The 25,839-nt window shown below is 36.1% G+C and overlaps 1 protein-coding gene across 8 annotated transcripts in view; it reads left to right on the forward strand.

The window, feature by feature from the left end:
- Positions 1–25,490, forward strand: part of C2CD5 (C2 calcium dependent domain containing 5) — a 69,136-nt gene extending 43,646 nt beyond the window's left edge. For 5 of the 8 annotated variants that reach the window (XM_021391676.1, XM_021391618.1, XM_021391656.1 and 2 more), the window contains exons 12-26: positions 328–519; positions 2,854–3,040; positions 4,137–4,301; positions 4,631–4,771; positions 7,082–7,145; positions 10,455–10,516; positions 11,427–11,525; positions 11,820–11,909; positions 12,704–12,791; positions 13,806–13,892; positions 18,801–18,851; positions 19,852–19,953; positions 20,794–20,984; positions 23,766–23,912; positions 24,524–25,490. In XM_021391676.1, the coding sequence (XP_021247351.1) occupies positions 328–519; positions 2,854–3,040; positions 4,137–4,301; positions 4,631–4,771; positions 7,082–7,145; positions 10,455–10,516; positions 11,427–11,525; positions 11,820–11,909; positions 12,704–12,791; positions 13,806–13,892; positions 18,801–18,851; positions 19,852–19,953; positions 20,794–20,984; positions 23,766–23,912; positions 24,524–24,655 (1,798 nt within the window). In that variant the 3' untranslated portion in view covers positions 24,656–25,490. Of the gene's footprint in view, positions 1–327; positions 520–2,853; positions 3,041–4,136; positions 4,302–4,630; positions 4,772–7,081; positions 7,146–10,454; positions 10,517–11,426; positions 11,526–11,819; positions 11,910–12,703; positions 12,792–13,805; positions 13,893–18,800; positions 18,852–19,851; positions 20,332–20,793; positions 20,985–23,765; positions 23,913–24,523 lie in introns of those variants that run through there. The other 3 variants (XM_021391645.1, XM_021391663.1, XR_002436837.1) reach the window with 2 other exon arrangements.

The following is a 25,839-nucleotide window of genomic DNA, read 5'->3' on the forward strand; positions in this document are numbered from 1 at the left end:
TTTTTGCATACAATCCAGATAAAAGAGACTGTTATATTCGGTACAACAAATTCTCTGTAAAAGTGTTGTACCATGGACTGCATTTTAATAAGTTGTAGAGCCTAAAGCTAGCTCAGTAATGTTTTAGGAGTACATAAATCGTTGTCCACTGTATGTACTCAATCCCTATGTGATAAATTTGAATACAAGTCTTACTTATATATTAGCTGGTAGTGTGGAACCTAATTTTAACCTTTTATTGATGAAATGCAATACATGTATGCACATATTGATGCTTGTTAACAAGATGTGGATGTTTTAAGTATGTTCTTCATAATGTATTTTTAGGATTGAAGAAGCTTCACCACCGGGTTGTGGTTTTTGCCATATACCATACGATGAATTGAACATGCCATTCCCTGCTCACCTCACTTATTGTTACAACTGCAGGAAGCAAAAAGTTCCCGATGTCCTTTTCACCACAATTGATCTTCCTGTAGAGGCAACCGTTATTGGAAAGGGATGTCTTATTCAAGCCAGGTATTGATCAAAATGTTTCCTTTGTAAAGTTTTAGAAATCTTTGAAGGAATTCCTGTTGCTAAAATTGAATGTGGTATTAAAGCTTAAATTTTCATGCTGAATTGCTAGGTTTTAACAACAGTGTATTAAGGTGCAATAGGGGAATGCTGGCTTTCTCCTCCCATTGTGTTATGAGCATGTCTGTTGATGGGCTATTCAGTAACTTCTGTTACTGAACATGTTGGTGGACACTGCTGTGTTTCATCTGCCTGGTTTATAAGGCAGAGTTGCCATGCTCTGACTTGCTGATGGAGACTGCTAACATGAGCTGTTACAGCTTCTCTATTGTAAACTCAACAAAACCTTTAGGTCAGTTGAATTTATACTTCGCTGATGTCTGTAACTTCAGCTCTGTAGAATTGTCAGCTATGTCACATTTATGCTATGGCCTTTGAATTTCAAAAAGGGAACCAAGAGATTTACAGTGGGAAAGAGGTTAGCTCTGTGTGGTATATATGGGTGGCCAGTTGTGTCGCCAGATAACTAGTTAGTTGGCTGGGCTGAAATAATTGTGGTTTACAGTTCATAACCTACCTGGATGACAAGTGTAATAGGTTCTGCAATGAGACCTGTCGTGTTGGACACTTGAGGGTGGGTAATGGTCTGCGCTCCCTTCAAGTTTGTTAGCTACGCAACATTGAGGATGATCAGTTAATACAGTACCAGTTGAGTTTTGTTCTTCTTCGAGGCTAAGAAACACGTCCGTAGATTAGAGCAAGTTCAGTGGAGAGCCACTGGAAGAGTAAGAAGCGCCTGACCTGACAGGAGAAGCTGAGGGAACTGGACTCATTCGGTCTGGAGAGAGGAAGGCTTCAGGGGTATCTAATTGCAGCCTGCCCATATGTATGGGGCGGTAGTGGAGCAGACATAGAGAGGGTGGTGTACAGTGGAAGGGCAAGAGGCTCTTGCCTTAAGTTGAAGCAATAAAGATTCATACTGGACGTAAAGAAAAACTTCTTCCCCATCAGGACAGTCAGGCAGTGGAGCATGTTGCTTAGATGGCCCGCTGGACGGTCGCCATCCTTTGGATGATCTCACTGCTGACCCTGTTTTGGGAAGGAAGCTGGAATTCTCATCTTAGGGTTTTTGATGATCCCGTGATTATCATTCTGAGTTCTGCTAGAGAAAAATTACTGGAACTACTGTAGAGGTGTGTTACATACTCCTCCATTGGTGTTCTTAGTATTATCAATTGTGTATTCAACACGATTTTGAAAACTGACTTCATGTCATGGGTATCTGAGTGCTTGCAGGTGTCCTGTTATCTTCAAGATATTATTTCAAATATCGATCACCAGAGGGGAAAAAAGTAGACCTGTAGCTAAAATACAATCAGAAGTATTTTGAGGTGAACTTGTTAGAATTAGGCGATTTACTACATTTTTCTGGTCATGTAATAAATGTGGTCCTTAGAAGGGAATGTCTGATCATATCACTAAAAGATATAGTTATCATTTGCTCTTTTTGAATGACATTCTGTAACTGAAAGTAAGCAGTCATTAGACTAGTGTGGTGTTTGAATTTCAACCTATGGGACTAAACCCAAAGAATGGAATGTGACTAACATTATAGTCAGATATGGTATTTCTGTGGCCTTTTATTCATGAAAAACAAGTATTTTTAACTTTGTTATTGCTTGAGCTGTGAGGGCACTGATTCTTCTTCTACCTTTTTTCCCCTTATTCCCAAATATGACTTGAAACATTCCTATTAATATAGTTATTCAAGTTCTACTGGTAGATGTGGTTTCCTGAAATTGTACCTTAAGAGGTTTGCAGCAACATATACAGATAAAATAGATGTTTAATAGTTATCTGGTGCTGTCAGACTATTATGGAAAAAAAACACCTGTGTGATGCATGTTGTTTCTGTTTGATAATAACCTTTAAGTATGCTTCAGTGAAGGAGACAGGATTTTATTCAGTGGCTTAGAAAAATATAATACTTCTAATTTTTGTGTTTTGCTCTGATAGGGAATATTATTTTAATATCGCTGAAGGTTATGTATTGTTCTGTTTCTTTTATTGCTACAAATTTTTGTTTCATATTAAAATAGTTTCCTTATAAAAATGAAGATTAAGTCTTATTTATTGAGACTCAGTGCCTCGGTCTTCTCAACAAGAATTTACTTCTATTTATTTTAAAATCCTGTTTAAAAATAAATAAATACAGTGACAAGAAACTGGTAGTATTAGGTGATACAGCGAGGTGAGAAAGTCTTCTGTGATCCTTTGCAGTTTTCAGCAGTCTGTTAAAATTGTCTGCTGATGCTATATTCTATTTCTTCTTCTCAGGTTATGCCGTCTGAAGAAGAAAGCTCAAGCAGAAGCAAATGCAACTTCTATCAGTAATCTCTTGCCATTTATGGAATATGAAGTGCACACACAACTGATGAACAAACTTAAGCTGAGAGGAATGAATGCTCTGTTTGGGCTGAGAATTCAAATCACTGTGGGTGAAAATATGTTAATGGGGTTGGCAGTAAGTACAGTTTCAATCTTGGGATTCTTTTGCTTTGTTACATTATTTTTTCAACGCATAAAGACTTACATGCGTTGTGGAATTCAGGATAGCTAGAGATATTAAGAAGTCATTTTAAGAATAAATTGAAGTGATGGGAAGAAATAAGGTGTCTAATTGCTGACAAGTCAGGACAGATTGTCTTTCAGCACAAGAAAAGAAAATTGGAACCTCTTGAAACTCTGCTGGAGGAGGTGTTTATTTGACAGGGCATGAGAGGAAAAGAAACTTTAGACAGTTTGGTGTCATGAATTGTAGAAAAATGATTGTGTTATTTAAAGGTCAGAGATCCTTGTTCCTTGGGTTGCATTACAATTCCATGACAAATAAGGTCAATACATCCTTTGGTTAGCTGCCAACTAGAGAAAGGCTTGTTGCCTCTTATTTGATAGCTCTGAAGAAATAAATAAATGATAGATTTAAAGTCTCCTAGGTATAGTGAGGAAATGCTCATTCACAATATTTTTAGCCTCGTTTTGTCATGTGGGGTAAGAATAGTGACTTAGCTTCTTCCTGCCAGCAGTATAAGAGGATGCTTGGGTAAGACTGAGTGGCTTCCATGGTTCTTTTGTCTGAGCTGGTGATCTGTTTCATGAGACTATAAAATGGGACTGTCACAACTTCTGTAATAGTAGAAATTTTTTGAACAAACTTTAAATCTTGGAAACTGGGAGACCATAACTTGCCTGTGCAAGATATATTAGTGCCAGGACCTAAGTCAACATAATTCGTTTAGAAGATAAAAATTTTATAGTAATCTGGAAGAGTTTTGAATTCGTACTTTGTTTGGAACTTGTAGGTAAGTTATGAGCTCCATCATACAAAAGACCTATGAGAATGAGAGAGTTTATTAGAAGACTAGTGTTCCACATATGTGAACAGTAGAGAGAAATTTGTTATGGGAAGAGATTGTGCTGTAATGTAGGTGTTATAATCTCCATTATAATATAACAATTACTGAAAATTATTTATCTGAAAATGTTGGAAGTACATGCTTGTGTAAGAGGTTTGAAAATGCTGAAGAATATCTTTTTTTTCTTAATGACTTTTTAAAAAGTCTGCAACAGGTGTGTATCTAGCTGCTTTGCCAACACCTGGTGGTATTCAGATCGCTGGGAAGACTCCAAACGATGGCACCTATGAGCAGCATATTTCTCACATGCAAAAGAAAATAAATGATACAATAGCAAAAAACAAGGAGCTTTATGAGATTAATCCACCAGTAAGTAAAGCTTTTATATTCTTAAAAATAGTGCATTCTGAGTCTAACACAAATTATACTATATATATCGTTGAATTCTTAGATTACATCACTTGTAACATAAATTATTTTCTATAGAGATATATAATATGTTCACTATTTATTGTGAACGTACTGTACTTTTCATATCTTACAATCCACATAACCAAATCAGTTTCTACTTTTATAGATTTATTTCTCAGAAAACTTAGTTTCAGAATGTTCTGATTCTGAAAACTGGAAAGAAATGGCTTAGAAATGAAATGGTTTTAAAGCTACACTGAGCAACTTAATTGTGATATCTTTTTTAGGAACTACCTGAAGAAATCATTGGGTCTCCCATTCCAGAGCCAAGACAACGTTCCAGGTTATTGAGATCTCAATCAGAAAGCTCTGATGAAGTTACAGAGCTAGATCTTTCACATGGGAAAAAGGATGCTTTTGTCTTGGAGGTGATAACTTTTTCAGTACTAATTTTCACACCTTTTTCTTTTCCCAACATATATTCAAAAACAATTAAAAAAAAAAAAAAAGACTGGGAAAAAAAAATCATTACTCCAAAGACACTCTTAAAATTTTATAGTTCTTTTTTTCTTCCCATTTTATGTCATCAGGAAGAATGTCACACTGATATTGGTGACATGTAAGCAGTCTGTAAAATGATAACTAAGCTGGTGAGAAATGCTCTTCTGCCTATTGCAAGCAACAGTCATGATGGATCCAAAAGCTACATACATTCTTATGAACGATGTGGTTCTCCATTGTCACACTTAATACATCTTTTCTTTGCTAAATTTATGTTCTTCCTTTTGCAAAGGTTTTGTTGTTGTACGTTGATGTTCAGAATTATTAGTTTCTAAGACTGACAGTATTCAGAAAAACAGGTGTTGAGAACATAGAGGAAGACTTTTTTTCTGAACTTACAGCTGACTCCTTTCTGAGTTTAAAAATTTAAAAATTAAGGGAATACCATCCAATCACATCTACAGGTACAACGAGAAACAAAACCCATTTGTAGATTAAAAAAAAATGCATGTTTCTTTTACCTATTTCTTCACTCAGATTTAAAGATGTAGTTTTAACAGTATAAAATTTGAAGGAAAGGATCAGGTATTAAAGAACGGTAGAGCTTTGGTTTGTTTTTCTAGTTAAAAGTGTTATAAAGACCTGACCTCAACTAACAAAAAGAAAAAAGTGAATGAAATTACAACCTGTAATTACGGCCTGACATACACTCGATTCTTTTACTGATGTTAATCTTCACAAAACACTACCTTCATGGAAAATAATCTGAAAGAACAGTTGTTGATAGGGGAGAACGTGAGAGTGCTGTAATAGGCATTAATTTGAAAACACAGAGGTTGGAAAGGAGAGTGAAAAACAAATAACAGATTGTGAGCAGTTGGTATAATTAATAAATTGAGTTTAGTTAGTGCTTCTGATCTTTGAGTAAATTTTTGTTCTCAAGTGCATTACAAGGATACTAAAATCAAAGAAAGTAAATTGGGAAGTCCCAAAAAGAAACCTTGCTGCTAGTTAGTCTTCCATTTAAAAGGAATAAGATCTGTTCTCATCAAATAGTTTTGCAGCTGGTATGATCTGTATAGGCTCTGAAGAATGGAATTGTATCCTCTAAACAAAAATGATGAGAGATGTACCATGAGACACTGTATTTAAGTAGATGAGTTGATCAGAAGATACTTCAGTCAGTGCTAAAGTGTTGAATGACTATCACAAACAAAGCATGATTGCGTTAAAGAAAAAACAACAACCCAAAGACTGTTTCATTGCAAGAAACCCTATGTAGGAGTTACGAAAAATATCTGAAAAACAGAAGCATATCCTCCATTTTCCTTCTAAATTTGTTAAATATAAGAGGGATAGTAGTGATAAAAGTCAGGCAAACTTCCTTCATGTGTTCCCATAAAGAAGGTTGATCCGCAATAAGCAAAATCAGCTATTTAAGAACTGTATTATATAGAGCAAGCAGAGCCCAGCTCTTTTTTTTTTTTTTTTTTTAACTGTTTTGGAGAATACTTTTCTCTGACTTATATATTAACCTTGTTAGAAGTGCTTGGGGGAAATAGCAGGAGGTCTCCGTGTGTAAGGGAAAAACATAAGTACGTAGCAGAGTACACTATAAATGCTACTCAGAGTAGGTGGAAAAAAAGTAGGATCTGAAGGAATGAAGAACTCTAAATTAAGGGACCGTGCTTGCTGTGCATCATGTGAATATACTGGTCCTATAGTGTGTGCCCTATGTTGTGATAGTTGAATCTTTATTTATAAGGGAAAAAAAAGACTACTAATTTGTGAAACCACTTACTACTGTACCCTGTGTTAAGAAATGGTTATTAGACACAGTATTCCAGGTGTTTTAATGAAGCTCCTGACTCTGATTTCCGGAACACTTAGCTGAAAAAAGTTGTGAGTTCTGTGATACCTTGTTTGGAATTTTAAGTTGTTTTAGAAATCATGTATTTATTGTTACCTTCTTACTGAATGCAATTCTTCTATGTTTTGTGCACATTGTTTTCTTTTCAATACCTTTTAATGAAGGGAACTGTTTTCCAAGTATTAAGCACACCATAAGCTCTTGGGTTAAATTCAGAAGGTTGGTTGATGGAATCCTTTTTTTAAATCTCTGCTTAGCTGCCAGATATAGATCTAAATAACATCACTTTTATATCTTTCTGAGACTTCTGACTGGAATGGCAATGTGATTTTTATTTATTACTGCCTTTTTTTTTTTCACCCCCCAGATTGATGATACAGATGCAATGGAAGATGTACATTCTTTGCTGACAGATGCTCCACCACCTTCTGGTATAGTTAAAACGATATTTTTCTAATTTATACTGCAGCCTCTAAAACCTCCTTCTTAACAACGTGACAAGATAGAACTTTCTAAGTGAAAATTTTCTGAATAATAAGTCATGAAGACTTATGGGGATATGAAAACTGAGTTAAACACAACATTTGTGTGGCATGTTGTATTTTACTGATTTGTACCGTAGTTGCAAATTTGTAGTTACTTCATACGATTCTGTTGCTGAAGATTTTTAGAATCTCAATGGCAAATTTGTAGGTTTTGCAGTCAATGAAAATAAAAGTATGGAGTGCAGTACGTTGAAGTATTTTTAGCCATGGAATGTGACACAACAGCATCATTTCTGAAGTGAGCAATTTGCCCTTGTAGCACTTTCATTTATCTTGTACATATACCTATGGCATTCCAGAATTAATGCCTCCTATTTGTTTCCATGGAAACTAAAACAAAATGGAATGAAATATTGGTGGGGAGGTTCAGCTTCTACTGCCGTACAACTAACATCCACCTCTGATGTTGTGGGCCAACATAATAAAATAGGAGACGTTACTTTTGGAACAGCCCTCGTATATTTTCCTTACTTTGTGACTGTGCTATACCATGGACTTTAATGCATTTGTTTTTACTGCTTTGGCAGTCATTACTATTGAGAATGCAAAGTCAAAAATAGTTCGGAGTTCTTAAATCACCCATAGCATTTTTGTCCAGGTCAGTAATGGCCATTTTCTGTAGACAGCAGTAAAGTCCCATAATAGAAATGCAGTAATTTGTAACTCCTTTAGTGTGTTTATAGATTTATTTCTTAAGAGTTATTTAAAAACCCCACATAGAAATAGATGTACTGTATCACACAGTGTGTGCTTGCTGTTACATATGAGCTGAAAATGTGTATTGCATTAAAGTAAGAGCAAGTAAAATAAAAATAAAAAATTCCCCAAATAGACTACTAACAGTTAGTACTTCAGCAGCATCTTGAAAGGGAGTAGCTTTTTTTTTTTTATCAAACTTTTCTCTGTGTTTTGCTGTTTGCATTTTGAACCCATGTGCACTCTCGGTGTTTGTAGAATTTTGTGTCAGGATTTGTACCCGTATAAAAGCCATCTCCTTTTGTTTTGAATCAGCTTCCATCTTAGCTTTTTTTTTTTCCTTCTTCCTTACCGTATTGGGAAGAACAGTGAATTGAATTATTGCTTACTGTCAGTTTTCTGTATTCCATCTGTGGCTTTAGTTTGGTTTTCAGTCATATCCCTCTTGATAGAACTTCTTGATCTGGATAAGAGCCCAGTGTAGTCATCAACTATACAGAAGTTTAGTTGCGCTTATCATTCCTCTTTTATCTTCTGGAGTTTACCCATGCTTGTGAGAATGTCTGTTCCCTTCTTAATAATTGCTATGAGTATTTATCTTTTTGAGTACTCTTAAGTCCAGAACTATCGTTATCAGAGTTGCCTATTATTATGACCATGTATTTTATTCCCCATAGATTATAGCCAACAGAGATTATCATTGCGTATGTGATACTAAATTCTTTCTGCATGCATCAGTAGTTCATTTATATTAGTTTTCATCTCTTACATACTTAATATCCATTGTTAGTTCTTGCTGCAGTTGATTTTACTACTCTAAAATAAGGTTGTCAGCAGTCACCTCATTTTATCCTCTCTTACAGATAAGCTATTTTGGAAGTACACAATTCTGAGTTACAGATGTATCCACTGTAAAATTTGACCATTTCCTCTGACCTTCTGTTTATTTCCTTCAGTGGTATTCTGTTGTATCCCTCAGCATACTGGTTTATTAGAGAGTCTGTCTTGTCGAATGCCTTCTGATGTCCCAAGGAGATTGTATCAATCAAATGTTTATGTGCTTACTGACTCCTTCACAGAACCCCAGTGGTTGTGTGAGCCATTGCTTCTATTTACAGAAGTGATACCAACTTCTCTTCAGTGTCTTCTTGTTCTTTCTGCCCATTAATTTCATTTTCTGAATAGCTTCCACAGTAGTGGAGTAGTGCCAATATCTGTACCACGCAAGTTAGTAGCTCCTAGTCACATAAAAGCACCTCACTACTAGAAAGTGAAAGGATCCTTTTCTCTGGTAGTGAGTTCAGTGGCAATTAGTCAGCTATTTAATCTTTTTCCTTTCCTGCTGTTTATGTGATTTTTTTATTTGTTCTTTTGCCTGTTTGTTCAATAGCTCCTTCAGAAAGCTCTTTTTAAGACAGGTTCTTTGAACAATAGAGTATTCCACCATTGTGAAAAACTTCTCTACCATGGTGAACATTAGCAGACCATATGTATATTCTGCATTATCCTGTTATTTTCTGCTTTTGATGTTCTGAAAGAAAGTTAATTCATGTTTATACTTTTTTCAAGCTGCTCCACGATTTCTTTTCTAGCTTACTTTGTGCATTTAGAGAGACCCTACCAGATTTTTCTCTTTTGAACGCATTTAGTTGTATATTCACATTTTCAAGGTTACTTACTTGCTTTTGATAACTTCTTACCCTACTGTTCAGTTGTTGTGCTTTTTTTTTTTTTTTTTTTTAATCCCCAGTCTCTTCAAGTCTCTCTTAGTAAGTGCCAATATTTGCACTCCAATCTTTAGGTAGTGTCTTTAAGCATCTCTCTGCTGTCTGTCAAGAGTTGGCTTTTCAGCTTCTCCTATGAGCACATTTTTAGTAAGCTTCTTCATTTGTACTTAGTTTCTTAGGAACTAAGTAGTGGATTTTTGGTGTTTGCCAATGAGAATGCTTAAGTATATCTTGATCAGAGCTAAAAAGCTTCTTTGTACACTTCTCTGTCCTCAGGACCAGCTAGCTGGGCGGCTCTTGTTCTGGGGTTCCACAGGGGATGGCCCCATGAGGCAGCCAGGGAGCATGTCTTACCTGTCAGCATCAGGTGACATGAGCTAGCTGGTCTTCAGTGCGGTTATGCTGCTTAATCTCTTTGATGTCACTCAACATGATGGCAGTTCCAGCTTTGCTTTTTAGCAGTTGGATAAATATTCAGAATAAGAATTCTTGAGTCAGAGTATTTGTTTTAGAAGTGGTAAGATCCATTTTCCTATCTGTTTTTCACTGCAGTATGAATAATAGAAACTCTTCTTATTTTGTAAGTTATACTGTGTTTTTCAAATGTTGCTTTTTCTTTAAATAATGTTCTTGTATTTCAATTATTATCCAATATTCAGAAACACTCAAGGGAAATAATTTGCAAAACATCAAGTGGGACTGTATATATTTCTTCAAAAATATTTTTGTATTTCAGTGTACAACTTAATTTGCCCATTTATTTTCGTTACAGGTTTTTACAGTTGCAATACAGAAATTATGCCTGGTATAAATAACTGGACACCAGAAATTCAAGTAAGATTTGATGTAAAAAAAATAAATAAATAAACCAAAAAAACCACGACCATGCTTTTCTTCCAAATTGTTGAAACGTGCAGTAGTAACTTTAATATATTTTGGAGATCACCGATTTTGAAAGATAATTTAAAAGGGAACTCCTGTGTTAGAAATATGGGTGGTATTTTGGTAAGAACAAGGAGGTATGAGTATTTTTTGTGTGTCTGTGTGTGTGTTGTGTTTATTTTAATACTGTTTTGTAACAATTTGTTACAAAAATGCAAAGATTAGAAAAATAGTTGCAGTAAATGTGAATTTTAAGCTTTCTGGCATTCTTAATGGTCTGGCTGGATCTTACAGCTTCTTGAACAGATGTTGAAAGTGTTGGCTAGTATGAAATACTGATAGCTTTAATAGATTAAGATAAATAAGAATTAGATAAAGGCAAAATGGAGAATAAAGAACACATGTTTATAATTTAATATTTTGAGCTGATTTATACCACACAATTTTCACATGTACAGAGGGAGTTAAAACACATCTAAATTGACACAATGCAGGACTATGCTTTGCAGAAATGGAGCTTGAGTCTGAAAACAAGGTGACTGCATTTGCAGCATGCTTTCAGGTTGATGTGATTGCCTGTGTGTCTGTATATGACATTCCATTATTGTGTACGTTATTGTACACAATTTACATCAATTATATTTTCTGCTGTTGAAAATTATGTAGGAGATAGAATGACTATGAAGCAAGTAAAAAGGACATACAGTAGTTTATGTCTTGATTGGTCACCTTTTTCATATATTCATAAACAGTAGCTTACAGAGATTTTGTCTTTTGTAAAATTTTGAAAAAGTGCTTCTTTAGTTTTTTCCTTTTCTTTCCATTTTGTCTCATTTTTCTTAACTATGTGTTTCTAATTCAGATGTTCACAGCAGTAAGAGTATCCAGATTAAGCAATATTAATCTAACAAATCAAACTCTTAACAAGAACTTCAATGATCTGTGTGAGAACCTGTTGAAGGTAAGAGTCTTTGATTTAAAACATACCTTGAATTGTTCAATGGAAGCAAAGTGAAATGAAACTATAGTGACAGTAACATTTTCTTCACAGTTGCTTTTCACAGTTAGACTACACTGTGCCTGAAATTAATTTGCAAGCTGCTGTAAAGATAGATTCAGCCTTTTTTAATATGTTGAGGATTTCCAAAGATTTTTCAATGAGTCCTGTTATTGGTAGTGTACTCTAGAGAAGAATTTTGACCATTAATTTCTCTGTTGTAAACTTTTTTCTTAAATAATTTTTTGTCTTCAACAGAGCTTGTATTTTAAACTGCGATCTATGGTTCCTTGCTGCCTTTGTCATGTAAATTTTACAGTCTCTCTACCAGAGGATGAAATAGTTCAGGTAAGTAAACAGCTTCTTCAGACTTTCAGCATGTAGGTGTGCCAGTTTCGGCCTTCAGTTAACACTTGCTGCTGAGAATAAGCTAGGCTTGGGCTGGATTACTGGTATGCCTGGTGAATTCTGAAGTAAAATTTAAGGCTGTAAAGAGGAAGGGTGACTATAGAGACACTAGTTTTGATAATTGTGGGACTACGTACATAGCACATCATGAGCATGGTGCATCTTCATGCCATGTTTTTAGTTAGGAAACAAAAAGCCCTGAGTAGGTACGCATTAAAACATAGACTATACTAAGTATACCGTCATTTATAATTGCCTGTATTTTTTCCTTCAGTTTCAAGATGATGCAATATGCTTAATTATTTTTAAATGAAATGGGGGTTCTTTTAGAAGTACGACATTGTTCTTGGGATCAGTTAAACATCTTTCTTTCTCTCTTGCAAAAGGTAATAATGAGTTTTTATGATTATTTCTTTCATCATTTCACCAAGAGAGAAAGAATGAACGAACTGATGAACAACATTGTAAACACAGGACAAGCACTGTCTTGTATGTTCTAACAGCAGACCTTAGTATTCCTGTTTATGCTGTGCAGTGAAAGGCTTTTTAATATATCTGCTTAGATTTTTTTTTCCTTTGTTATTTTCCTGTGGTAAAATTTTCCTGTGTTTTTTATTAGTTTTGTTTTATTTTGCTTGTTTATTTGTTTCTTTATTTGGCTTTCTTTTCCAAAAAACTTTGGACTTTGCGTAAGAGATTAAGTTGCTAACATGCCACATATTTCTGATTTGCAGATTGCAGTCACAGCTGTTGCAATTACATTTGACAAAGACCAAGCATTACAAGCTGCTAAACCCCCTGCAGAAAAATCACAAAAGAGAGGTAAATACTTTGAGGCCTATTCTATAAAATCATAGTTATAATGCAGAGCTTTTGGAGCTCATTTGTATGACCTCCAGTAGGAGGATGTCTTACTTGTCAGGTAGTCGATATTTGTATCTAATAGACAAAATTACAGACATAGGAAAGAAATGTTTGCTACTATTTCCATGTTCTGTGTACTACTTTCTTAGAATATTTTTCTCTAAACAATTCATGTTACACTTGGCAGTGTTTTAATTGTATTTTGAAGTACACAACATAATAACATAATAACATTGTGCTTATAAGTAAGAACTTCTGCCCTTACTTCATAAAGGAATAAAATGAATTATAATAATTGAAAAAAAAAACCCACACCTAATATAAAACACAAACTCACAAAAAAAAAAGCAAAACAAAAGAAAAAAACAAAAACATCTTAGATACATTTTTGGGGCATCAGTAAAACATACAGCATTATGGAGAGAGTAGACAATTCTACTACAATCTGCCTTTGTCTTTTCTCATGAAGCACCACCTAATGCTAGAAATGTATGTATGCAATCTGTATATGGGAATTTAGACAGATGGAACTGTGAAAGTATTCCATTCTGAAAAATGGAATTTTCTTAGCAGAACACAGTGCCATTTTTTTCTAAAATATTAATTATATCTCTCCTTCTTAAATAGTAATGGTACATTTTCTCTTGCATGAAATAAATCTAATGTTTTTTTTTTACTGTAATGTATAGCTTAGATCTCGCTGTAGAATCAAAATTAAAAGATAGAGAAATTGACTTACAATTTTTTTCCTGGAAGTATTAAATTCTAATAAGTAGAACATATGCTCTGTTGATTTTAACAGCTGGCTTTACTGTATGTCACCTGACCGTTCAAGCAGAACAGCACTGCTGTATGCATGCGCTGAAATAATCTATTCCAGTCAGACCTGACTAAACAGAATCTATAGTGCTTGCTACTACTGGCAAATCATATTTTTGGAATAATTATTAATTTGATATGTTTTTTTTGAAGCATCAACAGACAATGAAGAACAACTACAATTTCCATTGGAACTTAGCTCTGATCCCCTTGCTTCTCAACCATTCCCAGCAGCTAAAGGTTGGTTATATGGAAGAAAAATGAACTCTTCTCTTTTTCCTGATTCTGAGTATGACTCTTTCACTGTTGTAGTAGCCTTTAAAATGAAAATACAGATATCTTAATATTCTGTTCTACCTAAGCATAATAAATATTCTCACTCCTACAGTCAATTTTTTGAGTCATACAAGGTCTGTATTTTTTTGGGTAGATTTCCTGTAGTTTTTTCACTTTCATTATATTTAGTTTATTGAAAATGCTGTAAAACCACTGTGTGTTGGGTGTCATTTCACTTAAAAGAGTTACAAATTACTTTATAATTAGTAATTTATAATTTATAATTAGGCTTGTCTCATATGAGTTTGCTTCCACAGATGGCCCATATAAAATAACTCCATTGTCACTATCTCGTAGTTTTTTTGCGCAGTGAGAAATACTTTACATAGCAAATGCTGGCTTTTCAGCTGAGCATGAATTTTTTTTTTTGAGGTGAAATTGGCCTAAACTTGTATAGTAAATGTTAAACAGCTTTCATTGAAATCATCTATTTTTACTTCCTTCTACACTGTTGGTTAACACCTCTGTTGGTAACATGGACAATGGGATTGAGTGCACTCACAGCAGGTTTGTGTGTGATATGGAGCTGTGCGGTGCGGTCGATGTGCTGAAGGGCAGGAATGCCATTCAGAGAGACCTAGGCAGGTTTGAGAGGTGGGCCTGTGCAAACAACATGAAGTTCAGTAAGGCCAAGTGGAAGGTTTTGCACCTGGGTTGGGGTAATCCCAGGCACGAGTACAGACTGGGAGAAGAACTCATTGAGAGCAGCCCTGAGGAGAAGGATTTTGTTGTTCTGGTGAATGAAAAGCTGGATATGAGCCAGCAGTGTGTGCTTGCAGCCCAGAAGGCCAACTACATCCTGGACTGCATCAACAGAAGGTGGCCAGCAGAAAGAGGGATGTGTTCTTTAGGTTTCAATTATTTTGTTAGCACTGTGACTAACAACATCCCTCTCACCTGGCTGCAGTGTAAGTGAGCCTCTAATGTCTGTTCCTCGTCACATCACTGTGCTGATTGTAGAATAGGTACTGACCAGTAGAGGGTAGCCTGTTCATATAGATCGCTTTTCCTGGTGGTCTTCACATTCCATGTTGTACTGTAGCTCACTTTTGAGGTTTTCAGCTAGATAATTATTTCAACCATCATTTCTTCACAAGTAGACATTGAGGCTTCAACGCACATTTATTTAGTAGCCTATTTAAAATACATATCACCTTTTTATTTTTTTAAATGTATTTTCGTATAAGTTCAAAAAAAAAAACCACTTCTGTTGTAATGACTGCTGGTGAATATGGTGCTATTACCATCCTTGAGATACAAAAACTTGAAAGATTGGTTTTCACTTAGTGGCTTTTAATTTGTCCATTAACCCAGCTTCAAATAATGTACTAATGAAAGATTAAAGAAAAAAAAAAACAAGAAGAGAAAGTCTTGGTTTCCTCTGAACAATTTTTTTCTGACTCAGAACACAATATTCTCAAAATTGATAGCTTACAAGGTGAGTTATTTGGTTTGTGCTTCCATTCCCATTTCTGCATTTGGCAGCATTTCTGTATCTGATTGTGGTGTTCATCAGCTGTCTGGCTTGTTGGTGCTGCAGTGAAGGGGCAGCGAAAATCGTGTGCTGTGTGGAAAAACCTCAAGTACTTTTTAGATGCTACGTGTTATTACATCAGCTGAGCTGAAAGAAAGTTAAGAACCTAGAGAATGAGCCACTTTTTAAGGAATCTTACTCAGGTCCAGAGGTGTTAGAAGTTGTGCACTCCTGTCCTCCCATTTGGGTTTTTTGGGGGCTGATTGGGTAGGAGTCTGGAGAAGAATTTCTGGAATCTACTTTTCCATCCTCACATGTCTTCATGTTGGCAGGAGACTGAGGATGACTGGAAAGTTTAAAGGAATTTAGTGTTTGAAAGCTACTGTAATCTCTTAGAAGTTAGGAGATGCCATGTTCAACACAGTTGTTGAATCCCTGGCCAATAGGCAGGCACTTAAACAAAATAGAAATTTTGTTTCATCTTCTGCTTCCTTGATGCAAAAAGTTTTTCAAAACACTTACCAAGGAACAGAAAATTTAAAAATAGATTACATGTATATACTGTAGTATTCAAACAAGACATAAATATTTTACTAAGTTACATGTAACTAAATATTTCTACATTTAGTATAGTTTTATTAAGAAATTGTTACTGTGTACTGTAGTTACCTAGCATACAGTATAATAACTGGAAAAGTTACATTGTTCATAGTGGGATTAAGATCAGTGTTTTTACTGGACTGGCCATCATTCCTTATTAACATGAAAATGGTTATTTCTTGATAACAAGGATTAGGTTAAATGCAACTAAGATCTTAGACATGATTAAACAGCAAGTGTTAAAAATCTCCAATTTTTAACAATGTTCTTAAAAGCTTTGAGATTGGATGAGGTGAATATTACAGCGGTGAAATATATAAACAGAGGGCAGACCACTGTGTTTGGCTGCATTTCCAGCCTAAAATCTCATGTCCTATTCAAGCAATATGTTCTTAGAACATGCTGCGTTTGACAGTACTTAGAGCGTTACTTGCATGTGTGTGTATATCTATCTCTCTCTCTGTGTATTTGTATTTATATTATATATATTAATGCACACATGTGAATGTGTATATATTCCTATATATACATATATAGATGTATATAGGAAGAGGGGGAGAAATTGTAACAATTCCTTCTCAGATTGGTTAATTTTACAGTCATTGGACATGACTGTAAAATTAACAGAAAGTAGAGAGGCAAACTGGGATGTGCCAAGATGGACTATTTGTATCTACCTCTCTGTGAGAGGTAGATTTTTTAAAAAGGTTCATAAAATCATGTGTTATTGGAGAACGTTGCAAGTGAGTGAACGCAGGAGAAGAAATGTAAGTTTTGAGAAGCATTTCACGTCTGCCAGTGTCCTGGTAAATGTTCTTAATTGATGTCAGGTAAAGTCAGAATGGTGTTAAATGGCTTTTGCTTTGCTTGAATTGGATTGACCAGAAAATGAGTGAGACTAGAGACAAATATAATTAAGTAACTTTCTCTCAAACTTCTGACTGTCTTAACCTCGAATGTTGAGGCCTGAGTATTTATAGGTGATTTGTCTAACACATTCCCTGTAAGACAGAGCTATCCTGGCTGACATCAGTTCTTCACTGTGATCAGTTTCTTTTAGAGTAATATTTACCATATCCTCATTCCTGTATCGTTTATTCTCCAATGTAGGTAAGAGAAAAAAAAATCTTAGCTATTTCACTTGTTTTTGCTCTTAAACTTACAAGCAGTTAGGCAGTAATGCTGCTAGTGCTAAATTGCACTCAGGTGCAATTTGGATTTTATAGATTTTATATTTCTGTATGTGAGCAGTAGTGCTTATTACTTCTGATCTAGTTGTCTAGGTGACCATTGTAGTTGATGGAGAGAAATACACACTTATCCTAAAGTAAGCATTAATTTTGAGATCAGATATATTGCACCCTGAAAATGCCCACCTAAAAATGCATGCCCCTTCTCTTAAAGGCAGCAAGAATGGTTATTTATCCTAATTTGGAGGGAAAAATCGATCATCTATTTCATAGACTCAGCAGGTTTGCATCACTTCAACACTCAAGTGGGAAAACTGATGTATCACTCACCAGTTCCTATGTTACTTTACACTGCTGCAAGTAGAACCTTTTCTGTTCACTGCTTATCAGAGATGTTACTATTGTCAAATTACCTAAGTTACGATCATTTTCAAAGTCTAATCTGTTGCCATATTAGAAGGTACAAAAGTAGTAATTGCAAGGTTAGGTCATAACTCATGGCTCAATGTAGACCAAATTTATTTTTGCATTCAGATAGCATTTTAAAAGTTACTAAAAGTTGAGTAGCCAGAAGTCAGACTGAGACCCAGTTTCTGTAGTGGCAGACTGTAGTGATAGACCCTAAATTCGACTGTCAGAACAAGAAGAATCACAGTCTTCACTGGGCCATTAGTTCTAAGAAACTTACCTGTCTGCCATGAGAGGTGATGGCAGTCAATGTGTTGAAGTGATGGGTGTATTTATGTGTTTGTGTGTTTGGCAAAGGATTTGCTAAGTGTGCCAAGATAAATGTAAAGAGGATAAAGGAGCTTCTTAGAGGAAAAAAAGGATAATTGGAAGCGCCTTAGTATCACTGAAGTTGGAAAAGACCTCTGAGATCATCCAGTCCAACTGTCAACCCATCCCCACCATGCCTGCTGCCCATGTCCCTCAGTGCCACATCCACACGCTTCTTGAACACCTCCAGGGACGGTGACTCCACCACCTCCCTGGGGAGCCTGTGCCAATGCCTCACCACTCTGAGAAGATATTTTTCCTGATATCCAGCCTGAAAACATTTATGATTTTGAGTTTTCTGTTACTTGCTGAGTTTACTTTTTGCTCTGTGTTCAAAGGAAAATCATAACTAATCTCAGTTTTTCCGTTTACTGAAAATCTTTTGTCTTGGTAATGGGTGGGAGGTGAAAAAAAGTGGGTGATTATTTTATTTCAAATAAACTTCAAAGTTTATTTGACTTCTGGAACATAGAGTATTAGCTAAGTTTGTTTGTTTACATTAAGCTAAATGTAAATGTCTAGGTGGTATCTATTTGTTTTTCAGAACTGTTCATTAACAAAGGATCTGTTAGCTTGCAAGACAATTTATTAAAGTATTTATACCAATTTAGAATGTGCTATCAAGGTATATGACATAGGATATTATATATAGGAGATTTTTCTGATATTTTACTGTAAGACTTTTATAAGAAAAAAGTTGTCACATCCTACATGACTCACAGTTAATAGTGCCCATACATTATCTGAGTGAAATTCATTTTGTTTTATTAGAAGTCCCGGAGGGTGCAAGTTCCCACTCAGGTATTCCTGCTGCTCAGAGAGGTGAGTTTACTTAATTTAGCTATATGCCAGAACAGAATGAGCATTCTTAGGACATTGGTATACTCTTTTTGGATGTGTCTTAATCCAGGAAGTGTTTACTAGTTAACTGAGAATGCATGCTCTGATGTGGCTTAATGATATCATAATATTTGGATGTTTTTTAATTACAAAAGCCATATTCGTTAATAGCAAGTGTTTTTCTGTGAGATAAATTGAGATCACTTTATCTGCCAGAAAATGAGTTCCTTGAGAGAGTTTTTTTGTTTTCAGTACTTTGTCTTATTTTGAAGTTAGCGCGTGTTCCTTCCGTTTCTTCAGGATCATGAAGAAATGGTGTTTGCAAAAACTTCTTATTTTTTTTAAAGATGTGCAAACACCCCCGCAATTAATAGCAAAAACTCACGGTAGGAACAACTCTAGCTTCCACTGTAATGATAGTGGGGGTGGAGAAGGAGGACAGCATTTTGTTAAGGAAAATTCATTTGTGTTTTAAACGCAGAATGCTGTTTCAGCTTCTGACTCTTGTCCTCAACACCAGTACTTCTTGTCAGTCTGTAGGTTAGTTATTGATAAAGGTAGTTAGGAAGTTTGAATCGTCATCTGCAGCTCTTCAGGAGGAAAGGAATAACAATGAAAATTAAAGTTAAACAAGGCCTAGGTAAACAAAACCCAAAATTTAATACCTAACGTGGGATTAAAAAAAAATTAATGAAAAATCTAGCATAAGGAATTAATGACTGTATTTGCATGTTTTTTCAGTGCTGAAATCCCAGTCAGGCAGTTGGTTCACAACTGTGACATCACCAGAAATCGGGACACTGGTTTGGACAAGTCCAGACTTATACTGTAACTTTTCTTTTAAACAGACCTGGAAAGGGATGTTCGATCTCTCTCAAACACAGATAATTGCTTCCTCAGAAGGAGCATTGAGATGAGGGAGAGACATCATCCATATTTTTTTCTTTGTTTTTTTCTTTTGTTTTTCTGTCTGTGTTTTCAGCAACGTCAGTTGATTACAGTTCCTTTGCAGACAGATGCAACAGCTGGATAGAGCTCATTAAACTGAAAGCTCAGACCATAAGGCGCGGATCAATTAAGACAAGTAGGCGGCTGTTTCTACCACGTTATGATAATCTGAGACGTATCTCTGATTTCCCAGTGGTGAATAGTGGAGTTTCTTGCCCAGCAGTAGTATTGCAGATCACATGTAGAATGAATAGTCAAGTATGAAAACTGCCGACGTGTTAATGTCTGTGTAAGCTAATAGGGGGTTTATGAACTGGTATCATAAAGAGCAAAATACAGTTTTTCTGTTCACTTAGTTATGATATTAGTTATGGATAAATGTGTACGCCTACTAATTATATAACATACACTGCATGGATGTAGGTGTATGTATGATCTTGGAAAATTTTTGGTGAGAAACAGGAAGCAATCACCAAGGTGACAGTCAAGGCAATGGTCACTAAATTAGCAAGTGGTGAGTTCTTTTTCAGTAGTTCTTTGGCCACAGGTCTGACTATCTTGCTTAAATTAGTAGAGATTAATATCTGTTTTAATGGAAAATGCTGCACTGGGGAAACACAACAACTTTCACACTTCCTATAATAATTTGTTTCTCCGGCAGAATATGTATTTCAAAGTGTTGGCACTTTTTTCTTTATCTTCACTTTATAACTGATTGTTGTATGTGCAGCTACTCGCCTCAATGTTTTCTTTTGCAGGAATGCCACTCTTCCAAATAAATTCCATTTCAGCTTTTTGTCTCCTTTCGCATGCATTGCATGATAATTTCCTTTCTCACATGGTATGGCTGAGCATCACAGGCAGCTGAATGTTGTCACCAAGCTATTTGGAAACCATAAAGAAGAATTGTTGTGTTTTAAGAAGCAGTAATCTTACTTTGATAGTTACTTTCTCTTCTTTCTTTCCATCTGTTTAGCTGCTTCACTCGATAAAGCAAGTCCATTGGCTGAGGGATACTTACGACACCGTTCTGTTCCGTCATGTGCCAATTCTACCGTCTCTGTTGTTAAGATGACACCCCTTTCTTTTATTCCTCGGGCAAAAATAACCAAATACCTTGGGATAATCAACATGTTTTTTATACGAGAAACTACTTCTTTGCGTGAGGTGAGCTGTGGATCAGGGATTTGTACTTTTAAAAATAATAATAAAATGATGATGAAGCTAAGTATATGTGGTATCTGCAGAGATTTGAGTTGAGCTATGACACGATGAATTGAGTGTTTATCACTTGAGGCAGGGTGCTGAGTGGGGATCGAGTTGCATTGTGCTACTCTTGTCAAAATAGAGCTTCTTCGTGTTTGGCACTGTTAAAAAAGGGTTACTTATCCTAGGGCCATTGTTGATGGCTAATTAGAGTATACTGTTCTACTGTAGGTTCTTAAACAGGACCGTATGGAAAAAATGGATCTTTGACTAACAGCGGGAGTTGGGATCCTTTGAACCCCAAACTGAGAGTAATTTGTTTGGCTGGCTTTTAGCAATTAAAACAATGCCCATTTTTTTTCTTCTCGTTTAGTAAGCTCGGTGATGAACTTTCACAGTCTACTCAGATGTTAGAATTCTTCAGTTGATGAGGGTTTCCCTTATCAACTTACATATACTTACATAACCATAATACAGACTTCTTTAATGTTACATTCCCTGCATTCTCAGTAACATAGATCTGTGTCATAAATGTCTAAGGTATGCTTATTCTCATCATTGTGTTCTTTTGGGAAGTAGCTGCGTTCTTTTGCCACAATTTCTAGACACGGAAATAAAATGTACCTCATCTAGTTTGCCCATACTGAAACTATGCTGTTTACTGCTAATTATGCATTGATAAATAGAAACTTGCTGCAAGCTCTATGTAGATGCTTTGAACAGGTAAATCTCTTGTTTGGATGTTGCAATTAATGGTTCATTTTAACTTGAGAAGTCTGTATGAAAAGGACAACATTTAGAAAAGGATGTAATAAGGTATACCCAGGGCATTGGTTGCATGGTGCTTTTGCTCTAACTGTGCCTTCTGTAGTTATTGTTCATGTAGAAATTAAATAGCTGGTATGCAAACTTTGCTGACTGTGGTAATAGATCTCAGCAGAAGTAAGTTGCTCAGGTGTTTGATTCAGTTCCTCCATGAAGTTGGGAAGCCTGTGCAGTTTTTGTGATGCTGACAGTGTGCTGTTGGCATCACCAAGGGCAGCTAACTACTATCTGTTTCAGCTATAAAGAATGAGTCTCAAACCAGCTTTCGTAGTGGTTGCAGAGTGTTGCCCCAAGGCTGTGACAGTCAGAACAGAATGGTCATTGTATCCAATGTGAGCGATGTTATTGAAAATTTTATATAAACACAGTTGGCAGTATTTGTGTTTGTTTTGCTTTCTACTTTGGTTATGGTATTTTACAGAGTATTGAAGCTGTATGAACCCTTTAACCAGCTCAACTACATACAAGGCACTGTACTTCATAAATTGATAATTTTCGGTTTATCCATTACTCTTAAGCTTTGAAGTCTGCATGTGGATATTTACCATCTTTCATTATCTGTCATCATCACGTTTTATATCAGGTTTATAACGTTACAGATCTTTTTTCACAAGTGCTGCAACTGTTACAACAGGTGGACCAAATCTGAATTTCACAAGGAATGACAAACATGCATTGAAAATGTGATATCTGGCTGCAAGTGACTTCATTCATTCTTTATGCATGGATTCATGAAATTATTTTTGCTCACTTATTTGTTAATTTTCATCCAAGATGTATTCTTTCTGGTTCCTAATGTCTTTGAGTCTCTTTGGGGTAGGTGATACGTTTTCCAGTAGGTGTTAGGGCAGGCTGTAGTTGTTGAAGTCCAGCTTAGTTTCTCTCTTATGCTTGCCGGTTTCATATTTTCTGATGGCATGCACAAGTGGGAAGTCAAGCAGTCTTGCCTTTCACTTTTCATTCTGAAATTTTGTAGATGCTTTGAACCAGTAGTGAGCTCTGTTTTGTCAGTTTCTTTCCATGGCTTTTTTTCTGTTTGTTTTTTTTCTTTCTTTCTTTACGTGTTTTTCTGTTTGTTTCCCTCCTACTGTAGTTGCTCACATGCTTTCATAAGGATTGACTAGGAAAAAACAATACTTATATTCCTTCTCCTCCTTTTGCACCAATTCTAATTATTTGTCTCAGCACCATGCAAACAAAAATCCCCCACGGGCACCATCAAGTCAAAGCGGTAACTAAACACAATGGCCAGAAGGTCTTTTGGACTTCATGTGGAAAAAACACCCCCACATTCCCCCCCCCTCCCCCCCGAAAGAACAACTAAAACCTCCCACCAGTAAGAAACCAAACAGCTTGAACAGCATCTCAACTCACTGATCTGTCCCTTGCTCACTTTGTATTTTGAGGGATCTGTTCATAGTGAATGTTGCGAACTAAAGACAGTCATTAGCATACTTGGAGCTATAGCAGCCACTCCATACCCTTAATGACTCTCGATGACTCTTAATCCTCAGTGTAAATTATTCTGTATTTACTTCCCAGTTTTCAAGAAAAAATAAAAGGTCAACATTCTTCCTGATGAAAGAAAAACTCATTACTCAAATGTCAGTTGAGTATTGTTGCTCCTGCAAAGGTGTAGGAATGTCTGACAAGAACGGCTGTATGTGATATATGTACTGCAAAGAATAGCAATTGCAAGTGAATAACCCAGTTGTGATTCTTTTTCTCAGGCAGTAAGTTTCATTGATCTGAGGTTTAACTGTGACACATGAAATGGTGAATGGGTTTTAGGTTCTGTACAAAATACGATTTCAAATTTGCTGATGTATTCAGTGGATAAAACGTAAGGGAAGTATTCAGCATCTTGTCGTGATAACTGACATAAAATACCTTGTTTGCTTTTTTTCCCCATTTTAGGAGGGTGGTGTCAGTGGCTTTCTCCATGCTTTTATTGCTGAAGTGTTCGCAATGGTGAGAGCACATGTTGCAGCGTTAGGGGGCAATGCCGTTGTCTCATACATCATGAAGCAGTGCGTGTTCATGGAGAATCCCAACAAAAATCAGGTGAGTTATGATATCATTCACAATGCTCAAATTAGTACGACGTGAATATAAAAAACATTTTTTTTTAATTCTCTGAAGGGCCATGTATATTAGCACTTCTGGATCTCTCATCACAGTGTTTCTTTGAAGAAGCTAAGAGCACTCTGCACACCCAAGTTAACATAAAATAGTGAATATTTATATTTATAAATTCCCAAATGGATAAAAAGAAACTAAGTTCGCTAGGGTGAAGTAAATTGTGGGAAACAGTAGAACACAGCAGTGCTGAACTTAATTGGCTTTTCTGATTTAGTAGCATTAGTGTTTTAATCTTGTTCCATATGGAGATTTTGGTTCATTTTGGACATAAAGTGGCAAAATTTTGTTAGAAAAGAAGACAGCTGGATGTGGTTGTTTTGGTACGTGAGGTAAATTCAAATTCAAAACAGCCATGAAATGAAGAGCAGCCGCCTAGGTTGTTGCATGTTGCTGGTCTCATGAGACTCTGTCTACATAACACAGAAGTGAGGGGATATAAAAGGGAATTTGTCCCTCTCTGATCTTTGCCGACTCATATATTTTGTGTTTACTTTTATGTTTGGTAACTGTGTGTTCTCTTTTTTTCTTCCCAGGCCCAGTGCTTAATAAACGTAAGTGGAGATGCCGTCATCTTTGTACGTGAATCTGAGCTGGAGGTGTTACCAGTGCAGCCCACTCCAGTAGCTTCCCAACCCACAAGTACTGGAGGAGATGTTACAACGTGAAGACAGAACGAGTGAAATAGTCTTCCAAACAATTTGTTTAAAATGTGGGAATGTTAGGACTGCATCTTCAAAATCATTATCTTCCCTGAACATCGTTATCCAAAGTATAAGACAATCGCTGTATTTTGTCCTCTAACTTCATGCAATTGTCAGGACAACATATTGGTAGGTATGCTCCGATTCTTTTGGAAAAATTGCAGGCTCCTTGGAAACCTGGACAAGCAGAAGCAGTGATAAGAAGTATGATAAGAAAGGAGGCATCACAAAAAAGTGAACTGAAATCCCATTGCGTTTTTCAGCTGTTCAGCAACGCTGCAATACGTTAAAATTCAGAGGCATCCCCGAGTTCTCTTATTGTATCAGGTGCTTCTCAGCTCACTTCAAAAAGGAGTGGGTGTGAGCAGGTGGGGTGTGGCTGAGGTCGGGTCAGCAGCCTGCGCTGTGGTGGGGCAGCAGGGGGAGGGAGCACAGGCTGTGAGATGTGGAGCCTGAACTTGGCTCAGGTCATGCAGCGTGGAGAGGAAGGAGCAGCACCAAAATTCCATATGAATTTCTGCACACAGAAAATATTTTTCAACTCTTTGAGAACTGCTGGGTTGTTTTGTTTTGTTTAAATTATTATTAGGTGAAATGAAATGTTTTGGGTGTTTTTTTGTTCTGTTTTTAAAAAGCTGTCAGACCGCGATGCTGTGTTCTGATTTCACTTCATTATTGACAAAACAAATATTTTTTTATATAAGAATTTATGAAAAAATTGTCATAAAGTTGATTTCCTTAAGGAATGTCATCCTTGCAAAAAAAAAAAAAAAAAAAAAAGAATCATAAACCATCCTCTGAAAGTGTAGAGAGGTACCCTGCAGCCCCCTTTCCATCAGGGATGGGAAACGCCGGACTGATGGTATACGGGTGTACATTTGTGATGCTCACTTCTGCATATTGTTTTTCTTTTCCGATACGGTATCTGGGAAATGAGGGTACTACAAAGAAAGGAAAACGGTCATTTCCTGTAAGTGTCTGAAAGTCAGTGATACTTCAGTGTAGAAGATGCAAACCTTTGATCTGAAGATGCATTCTTACCTAAATCTGACAATACATGGAACTTGAACAAAGGTGTAAACTTGAATGTAAATAGTCTGCTTAGTGTTGAAATTAAGCAATGGCATGGTTATTTGTTAAAAATAATT

Source organism: Numida meleagris, chromosome 1, assembly GCF_002078875.1.
Source record: "Numida meleagris isolate 19003 breed g44 Domestic line chromosome 1, NumMel1.0, whole genome shotgun sequence".
Classification (NCBI taxonomy): Eukaryota; Metazoa; Chordata; class Aves; order Galliformes; family Numididae; genus Numida; species Numida meleagris.